Raw genomic sequence first — 9,761 nt, 5'->3', positions numbered from 1 at the left:
TGGTCACACTTTCACCTCATCCTGGAATCTCAAACAGTTCCCATAAAAGTTTGCTAAAATCAAATAGGATAAGCCATTGACTTGTATAAAAACACGTGAGATGAACAAACAAAATCCTTTACTGTTCAACCCCCTGGCATTTTGCTACTAAGTTGGTACACATAAACTTCACCTTGGTAGCAAGCAAATAAAACGAATCCAGCTGAACTTGCTCAAGTGAGAAGTCACCGTAACTCCCGGCATTATTCAGAGATGTGTGTGATGAAATTTATTTACAGCACGTAGAGACCTTTTAGCAAGTCCCCTAGACCTGTTATTGCCATTATGTGGCAACAGTTTCATGAATCAGTGTGGTTCATCAGTGTGTCCTATGTGGTGGATTTCTGGGCGTCAAGGAAGGAAGAGACAGACACAACAGAGTAAAAGAAGAGAAGCTGGTCAGCATCCTGAGTTGGTATGTGTGCTCAGCAGTACATTGAGGTAGGGACAACTGTCACCACACCTCTTCCTCTGCTAGCATATGAAAGGGACTAAGGGGAGGAACAGTTTAGTGAGGTTTCTCCTGTTTCTAAGTTGGTTTCTATTTTATCGACTATTTCACTCTTATAAATTAAGTCATTGCTTATTATCAAACTTTGTTTGGAGAAGTAGAACACACATCTTAGTGTACCTTCTGTTGCCTTTAAAGAAGTCGTGAAAATCTTATTTCATAGCTTATCTGAGGTTTTTTTGAACATGACCTCACTTCTTCCACTTAATCCTACTATTACAATCTCTCGCACTGCTTTTGCACCTTTTCCTGAGTGCCTCCTGTTTACTTGGTTGAATGAGACTGTCTTTTTCCTCCTGACTTTTCTGGTGCTTTGCTTTGAAAGTCTGTTTTACACAGTACCCCTCCCATTGTTTACATGTGTGTGGGCAGACGAGCCAGACTAAGGGGTGGCTGCTGTCAGACAGGGTAACAGAAACAAAACCTTCACGTAGCTATGCATCTGGCACAGCTAATGAGTCTTTTCTCACGGTTGGCACTCCTTCATGGTTCAGATACGGTCTAAACAAGGGAAATGAAGAGTTGATGAGACCTATGGTGGCATGATTATTGCCTTGAAATGGAGTCACCATTCAGGTCAGGCTGTATCTGTAACTGTAAAATATGAATTAAATATGAACTTGGATTACTTTCCTGTGTTACAGACTTCAACTTTCCTCCCTTTCCTCATTCAGTTATAGGGTAAGAAAGCCTTTGTTTTCAGTTGTCTTCCAGGAAGACTTGAGAAAATCTAAACAGATTAAAAATTGAGTGAGATTCACCTTCTCTGTAGCCCCTTCAATGAGCCACAAGACCATGCAAAGACTCCAGGGCTATGACAGTGTAGGGGCAGGATCCAAATGCCCACCACTTAAACAGTGTTTACAGAAACACTGGTTTGGGTTGAATACACACAATGTGCTCATATAGGCATACCTATTGCAAGACAGACAACATCTTTTTCTGCTTTTTCTGCAATCTGGAACTGATTTAAACAAAGCCAGAAAATAATCCACTCCTGGAATGACTGTTCATATGGGAAACTCTGCTTATAAAGCCAAAGCAATTTAGCCACAATGGCATAAATATATTCCTTAATTCCATTAATAGCTTCCTTTGTGTCAGACAACTTCCCTTGCCACATGGTATTGTCCGTCTGGACAGGCACAAAGTCTAGATACAGGAGTTGAGGGTTTTTTTGCGACTATCAGGCAATCTTTAAGTATATGTTTTCTTCTCAAAATGAGAATTCAACTCATTAAATCACTCACTCAACGGACGGTAAACTGAAAGCTTTTTAATATTTTCATCCTATGTACACTATAAAGGAAAGAGATGAAGGAGATGTAGAACAGTGGTAAGTTCCCCATGAACTTTCTATTAGACTCCCTCCTTCTCCTATGTGACCAAAATCTTTTTTTAATAAACCTGTTATTATAGTTCAGAGTCTCTGCCAAGTGTTTACAGTGTTGCCCTAAGTAACAAGTCTCACTGAGCCAAGGGACTTAATTAAATGTAACCTGTTTTTTCAGTTACAGAATTGTCCTTAAATATGAAAAAGCAAGTGGACTTTAATAATAAAATCAGAAATCACTTTTTATTTAAGGGACGTTCTTTAGTCCTCACTGTATCAATCAGTTACTTCTTAGAAGGCATACAGTATTTTCACAGGTAGTTTCCCACAACCATTTACAGATTTTATGCCAAGTACATAAGGTTTGGAGTTCTGGCTTTATGTAAGAATCTCAGATTTCATAGTTCCTTCTTGAGCTGATTCACAGACCACATGGTTGCAGGGAAGAATGTAAAAACTTAAAGAAAAATGTTTTATAAAGGATGCCCCTTTTGATCTTACAATTTTTCTAGTGTGCTTACAGTTTTAGAGTCTCAGCTTTTCATTTGGGAGCACTTAGCTCCGCATATATTGCAATTTTTTTATGATCAGCTCAGAGATCTGCTAACTGCAAAGTTGTTTTGGGGAAGGTGCTGAAGACCTATCTGGAAGCCTTGGATGGACAAATGCAGGTAACACGGCTGCTGCCTCCCTGGACAGAGCTGCACATCTACTAAGTGAAACTGGACCAGAGTTTTCATTCACAGTAGCTCATGTGCCAGTGTATTAATGTAAGATGAGATCAGTGCAGCTTTTATTGATGTGTGGGGCAAGGAACTGGAGTGGCCAAACTTTCCAGGTAGGCCTATACCCCTGACCAAGGCTGAGGTCCTGACTCATTGGCAGGAGAAGGGCAAACTGCCCTGTTGCTCTGGCCTCCCATCTGTGCAGGAAGAGCTGGCAGTCCCAGCCTGTGCTGCCTGCTCAGCCACACTAGCCAGGCCCATTCTGCCTTCAGAGGATGAGGCTGCACAGAGCAGATGCTCTTCCAGGTAAGAAAGTTTTAATGTCTTTCTCCTCTCCCTAAGCAGAAGTTTTAACTTCCCTGTGCCCACACTGTTAATAATTTACATCTTAAACCCAACCTGACTCTGAGAGCCAGACTGTGCAGGTCAAATGCAGCTATACCCGGCAGGCCTGGAGATGTCAGAGGCACACTCTGCCACATGACAGCGGAGCTGGGCAGCTCTCACACAGGGGCAGGGACAGGGTGAAGGCAGTAATTAGCCCCAGGAAGATATGAGAGAGCAGTGAATCACAGCTGTAACATCACACATCAGGTGGGGCTGGCAGCGGGGAGCTAATGGATTGCTTCCTCTGACCTTTGCTCCTTCTGCTGCGCCTCAGTGTCCACCTTCTCTATCAGCAATAGTGTGGCCAGCAGGACTAAGGAAATTATCATCCCCCTGTACTCAGCACTGGTGAGGCCACACCTTGAACACTGTGTTTAGTTTTGGGCCCCTCACTATAAGAGAGACATTGAGATGCTGGAGCATTCAGAGAAGGGCAATGAAGCTGGTGAAGGGTCTGGAGCACAATTCTCATGAGGAACACCTGAGGTAACTGGGGTTATTTAGCCTGGAGAAAAGGAGGCTCAGAGGAGATCTTATTGTTCTCTGTAACTACCTGAAAGGAGGTTGCAGTAAGGTGAGTGTTGGTCTCTTCTCCTAAGCAACAAGTGACAGGAGGAGAGGAAACAGCTTCAAGTAGCACCAGGGGAGGTTTAGTTTGCATATTAGGAAAAGTTTCTTCACTGAAAGGGTTATTGAGCGTTGGAACAGGCTGCCCAGGGAAGTGGTGAGTCACCATCCCTGGAGGTATTTAAAAGACGTGTAGATGTAGCACTTAGGGACATAAATTAGTGGTGGACTTGGCACTGTTGGGTTTACAGTTGGACTTGATGGTCTTAAAGGTCTTTTCCAACCTAAACAGTTCTGTGATTCTGCTGTGGAAGTTTGCAGTCTGTTCCACTTCTCCTTGTTCATTCACTTTCGTCTCATACCAACTCCCTTTCTCCAGCTGACACACTGAGCATAGTAAGCGGCCACAGGGAGGTCTCAGGAGCAGGACACTGCAGACTGGAACAGGCTATCTAGAGACCTCATGCAACCCCGGGTGCTGGAGGATGCCCACATATGTTGGGATAAAGCCTTGGCTGTCCCCATTCAGCACTGGCAGCAGCAGCGTGGACTAGGGACCTCCAGCCACCCCTTGCGGACAGTATTTCACTGATGCTGAGAAGTCTTTCATGTGCTTTCCCCACAGCCACACCAGCTCAGTTTCCACTTTCACCTCTAAACACAGTACTGATGCATTCATCCCACTTGGATAACATGTCCTCCCAGTGCAAAACAAAAAGTGCAGCACTGTGATTTGTGCCAATGCTGCCTCAATTTAGATGTTTTGTTTTTTTTCCTTTTCACAAGCTTCTGCTTCTGCTCTTTGCATTCAGGTTTATAAACTCTCCAGCACGGTATTCTTAGATTTATATGGTGTCCTCACCTTTGTGCAAAACTTTTGAGCTTTCATATGTAAACAGGTTGAAGACACACCCGCCACCCCAGCTCTTGGTGATCAAATTTTAGGACAGTTGACTGGTGCCTGTTATAGTGCTGACATATTTGCTCACCTGTGAGATGCTTTATGGATGACTCCATTTGATTCTGAGATGTAATAGAGATTCATCAGTGTGGGCTGTGGGAAGAGTTCCTGAGCTGGGTGAAACAACTAGTTGTGTGTTTACTTGGGGTAACATAAACACTTCCAACTTGAAAGAGCCCCAATTTCTAGATCCCACTTTGTTTATATGTAACTTTGTAGATCTCGGCTTGTGTGTTTTGCTAGTCTAACTAATGATGCTATACTAGTCTGACTGGATTGTGTTAAAATTTGCTGTTTACATTATACAGTCTTCATGGTTTGAAAAGAAAATAGGTACAAAAGTACAACTAGTGGTACACTGTCATGAAATGCCTTGCATGTGATGAAAATGCTCATGCTGTTGACCAAGTTTGTAGGGCATAGGTATTAGTGATACTGAAGAGCCTTGATAACAACCACTGTCCAATTTTGATGGCAAACTGCGTAAACAAAGATAATTGATGTGAAAATCCATCAGAAAGGAAATGTGACAGCCTAAACCTACTAGCAGGCTATATGAGTATGCGAACAGCACATTAGCCCTTTTAATGAACAGTAGTGCTTATTTAATCTCCACTAGGAAAACCCCTTTTCTGTTTGTACTTTCTTTTTTCATTTCTGCCGTGGATGCATGACATTTATTCCGAGGATGACACTTCTCCCGGTACAGGCGCGGCAAGGGAAAGCGGGCAGGACCTGGGTACTGTTCGCAGCCCCCCTGCTGCTTCAGCAAGAAAAACGTATTTACCCACAGTGCCAACAGGCCGTGTGCGGGACGGATGGGGCGAGAGGCCGGCGGTCGTGGGGGGCTACAGCAAGGCCGGGCCCGGACACGGCTGCGCCCGGGTGGGGGGGGCGGCCGGTGAGGCGGGAGACGGTGCGCGAGCCTCGCCAACGCCGGCTGGGAGGGCAAAGGGGTGGTCGGCGCGCAGCTACCCATGGCGAGGCACGGCCACACTCACACCGCGCCGCGCCCCGCTCCGCCCGCCACACCCCACCCCAGCTCTTCTCCGCCCCCCGCCGGGCGGCCGGAGGGAGGGAAAGCGGGAGGAACGCGGGCAGGAGGGGAGGGCCTCGGGGCGGGGCGAAGAGGAGCCGCCCCCCCCCCCCTCCCGTGCCCGCCGTCGGTGCCGGTGAAGGCGGCGGAGCCGGTGCCGCTGGCTCCTGCCGTCCCACTTCAGCCCGGCCTCGCGTCTCCATGGCCGGGCAGGAGTGGGACTGGTTCCAGCGTGAGGAGCTCATCGGGCACATCAGCGACATCCGAGTGCAGAACCTCCAAGGTAAACCGACACTCCCGGAGAAACCCCTCCCTCCTCCCCGCGCTCCTTCTTCTCCATCTCCCCAGCCTCCCTCCCCCGTCTCCCCCAGTGCCCTGCCGAGGGCTCCCGGCCCCCCGACGTGGGCGGTGCGGGGCTGGAGGAGGAGAACGGCGGGGCCAAAGTTTCCCCCGTGCGCGGCGCCGGGCCCGCACAGCCCACGAAGACCCCCGCGCTGGGGCGAGCGGCACCGGGACCCGCCGGAGGGACGGGGCGCGGGTCTCCGCGGGCGCTGGGGATGCGGCGCGGTACAGCACCTGTCCCCGCCCCGGGGCCCACCCACCGCCACCCACCGCCGCCTGCTGAGGGCCGTTGGGGAGCGTAGGCTCCTCTCACCTCGCTCCCTCTTGGGGGGACCGCGCTGGCAGAGGGGTGCAGAGCGAATGGAGCGGTGCTGGGGACCGCACTTCCTCTGCCCGTTCTTCCTTCTGGAGCCTGGCAAAGGCGCTCGGGAGCAGGGGGCAGAGCCCACTTCGCCCGGGAGATGTGGAGGCACTCGGCCACAGTCAGGATGCGGGTCTTGGTCCATGTCGGCGCAATCTGACGGGAAGGCGACGGCAATCTGTGTATTTAATTTCATGTACCTCCCGTAAGCTACTGTTGAATAAACATGGGCAGAGTTTATGGATAAATCATTTATGAGATGCTTCCCTATTGTGCCACAAGCTGTGTTAGTGGAAAGGATGCTAATACCTAGCTTTGAATGTAGTTCGATATCAGTGTGGTAGTTCCTCCAAAGTTACGTTTGCCCCTCAGGAGCTGACTCTTCGTGATTGGCAAGACAGCAAGAATCGATGAAAGAAGAAACAGCAGCAGTGGTTTATGGGAGAATGATTGGTTTAATGTAACATACCAATCTCAATCAACAGCTCACACTATACTGCAATGTATCTTCATGTTCCATAAAATAATAGACTTGAATTACAGGTCGTTATCTCTTCCTGTTTATGCATAATGATATTAAGGCACCGTCTACTGGCAGAGGCAGTGGAGTTGCTGGAAATTAGTTTTGGTTTAGCTTGATTATAGCAGATGTATAATTTATCAGAAAAGAGACTCCAATTAGCCATTCTGTCATCTCTGATGTTGTATCAATGCCGTAACTGCTGATGGGTGCACTCAACAGTATTTTGACCATAACCACTGAAATTCAGATTTTGAGTACTGCCAGGGCTGCTGATTCCAGGTTGAACTCCCTCAGGTTTTGTCAGTCTCATTACAGTGTAATTCTACATTTCTGACTGCTGGTTCTTTTTTGGTTCTCTGTGGCAGCAGGGATGGTCTGTCTCTCGTTTTCTTGGTGCTCCAAGCTGTACCAGTTGAACCTGGTTTAATTCTTAATTCATGGGCACTTTTTGAGAAGGAATGGAGAAGAAATCTGTTCTTACAAAAAAGTTTTGGCTTTGACTCAGCCATTTGTGTAAGAAGGAGTGAAACTCATTTCCTTTCTGGAACTTAGAATGCATTTGTACAGATGCACACAGCCTTATCTAAAATTCCTGTAGTTCTGTAGGAGAATGTCATCTTACAGGGCAGATTCCTTTGAATAACATGTTAATGGAAAAAAACACTCCTGTTCCCCTCTTACTATATGAGAGAGTTTAGTTGTCACCTTGCTTGAACTACTAAATAGCGTTTAAAGAAGTTTTATGCCCCATGTGGGCTCTTATAAGGGAGAAAAGGTGTTCTGGGATGCTGCTCCAAAGCAAATGATAATATCTGTCACGTACAGTGTACATGATTTGTAACACATTATCTTCTGGAGATGAAAAACATTTTACAGATGGTGAGTCTGATACTCGAAGAGTGTGAATTTTGTTACGCAGGAGCTCAGTGGCAAGCCACAGTGCTTCTCGTCAGGATACTTTCTTGCAAAATGGCAGCATATGCTCTATGCTCATATGTAGTAATTAAACTTCTGCTTTATAATTCAAAATTCATTCTCTCAAAACAATGAGATCTGAATCACCGCTAGTATCATAGCCTATCAGCTGTAGAGTGAATAACAGGTTTGATGTGCTAGAAAGTCACGATTCTAGGATGAAAAACTAGCTGAGGATCATGCAGAGGTTCCAGCAGCACTATTAGAGCTGTTGCAGGGCCCTGCTGATCAGGGTCACACAAGACCTTGGGTAGGGAGGCTCCCTGTCAGCTTCAGTGTCTCTTGCTCCTTCAGTGCTCTCTGTAAAGGCCAGCTGTGTTTAGAGTATGGTTTGTCTTATTCCAGAACACTCCCTTGCAATGGGACATTTTTCATATGTGAATGTGGTTCCTGGTCTCTGGGAACCCCATGATGCAAATATAGACCCAGGAGGGAGTATATTGTAAGGAGAGGACAGGAGGCAGCAGTTAAATATTTGTGGATATGAGTAATGCATGGAATGTATTTGTGCAGAGATGGAGACTTCTGCTGATACTCGGAACCAGTCAAATATAAGGTCTTTCAGGTCTGGAAAGCAAGAGTCATTACGTTCATGCTGCATCTGAGCCGTCCTGCCCAGCAGCTGATGGAAGAGCCCAGGGAGATGAATCCAACTGGTAATGACCATAAGTAACTGTACCAGTAGCATCTGAGCAGCCTAGCTGGTCTGAAAGTTTCTGCAGGCATCATACAGCCATCTGCTGCAGCAGTTTTCCATACCCTTTCCGCCTTCTTTTTTAAAAGCTAAAATTATTCATTTCTCTTAAAAAATTCTTCATTATGCCTTAGCTAAGCTGTAAAGCACTGCTGATGTAAAATACTATTTGAAGATGGCATATGCTGTTTCAGTCTGTTGCATATTCCCTCTCTCGTTTGGTAGTTCCACATCCAGGAAGGATCCAGGATTCCAGTTACTGGGAAGTATTTGCTCTCATGAGAATGTTTTTGCAATGTTATGATCCCACCAAATTGAGATGTTCTATGTACATGTGCTTGGTGTAGAAGTAGCTTCAGGAGCTGTATATTCTGTCGTGTAGACAATGAGAGAAATTATGGCATGTGTAGGGTTTTCAGCTTTTTTACAGGGAGACTAGAACTGACAGCCAGGGGTGAGATTTGCCAAATGGACTAGACTTGGGGGGGGGGGGGGGGGGGGGGGGATGGTTTAAAAAATGGAATTACGTTTTCATATTTAGGCATAGGCATATGATGATGGGGCTTTTATTTTCCCTTTCCATCAAGGTCTAAGATTTTCCACTTTATTTTTCCAATGGAGGAAGTGATAGTTCAAAGCTGTTGCAGGTAAGTGATGCTAAAAGCCAGGCACACTGCTTCAGTTCTTGACAGAGGTAATTTCAGAGAGCAGAACAAAAAGTGACAATCTGATGGAGGAGAGGGGTGTGTAAAGAGGGAATAAACATCAACTATGGTCATGCACAGACCAAGTTGCTTACTCCAGGCCTGTTCAGTTTCTAAATGGATTTAATAAACTGATATTCTTGTGCTCTTTTTTTTTTCTGAAAGAGAAAAATGGAAAGCCTCTGCACAATGTAGGAGCACATCATCAAGCATTGGAATGCTCAATTATTAATTTCCTGTCAGGAGATTGGGTTTTTTTCTCTTTCTTTCATTACAACACCAGTGGGAACATTTTGTTACAACGCAAAAATATTTTAAAACCTTCCCTACTGGAAGCTTGATTTAGGATCATCAAAAATACACTCCCTTATGTGATGGATTGTGCTTACTAGAAGAGGCAACATCCTCAGCAGGAGTCATTTTCTTTCCGATATTTTGGTCCTGTGCTTTGCAATAGTCTGAATGTATGTTTATAGTACATATCTTTCCTTGCTTTCCTGGGAAAGAAATATGTGGAGATGAATACTTGTGCAATCAGATGTTTTGTCCATCTCTGGCAAACAAGTGCTGTTACCACCATTTAAAAGTAATTACGGTTTGAAT

The 9,761-nt window shown here is 45.9% G+C and overlaps 1 protein-coding gene across 1 annotated transcript in view; it reads left to right on the top strand.

Annotated features, from left to right (window-relative positions):
• Positions 1-5,680: 5,680 nt before the first annotated feature.
• The window catches only part of CLMN (calmin), a 72,864-nt gene continuing 68,783 nt past the window's right edge, over positions 5,681-9,761 (top strand). The window contains exon 1 of the mRNA XM_061348886.1: positions 5,681-5,842. Coding sequence (XP_061204870.1) covers positions 5,761-5,842 — 82 coding nt within the window. The 5' untranslated portion in view covers positions 5,681-5,760. The remainder of the gene's footprint in view (positions 5,843-9,761) is intronic.

Source organism: Neopsephotus bourkii, unplaced genomic scaffold (genome assembly GCF_033783945.1).
Source record: "Neopsephotus bourkii isolate Nb327-2 ecotype Australia unplaced genomic scaffold, CSIRO-AGI_Nbou_v1 NB_372, whole genome shotgun sequence".
Classification (NCBI taxonomy): Eukaryota; Metazoa; Chordata; class Aves; order Psittaciformes; family Psittacidae; genus Neopsephotus; species Neopsephotus bourkii.
Note: the sequence above shows the minus strand (reverse complement) of the source record. Positions and strands in the feature narration are given on the sequence as shown.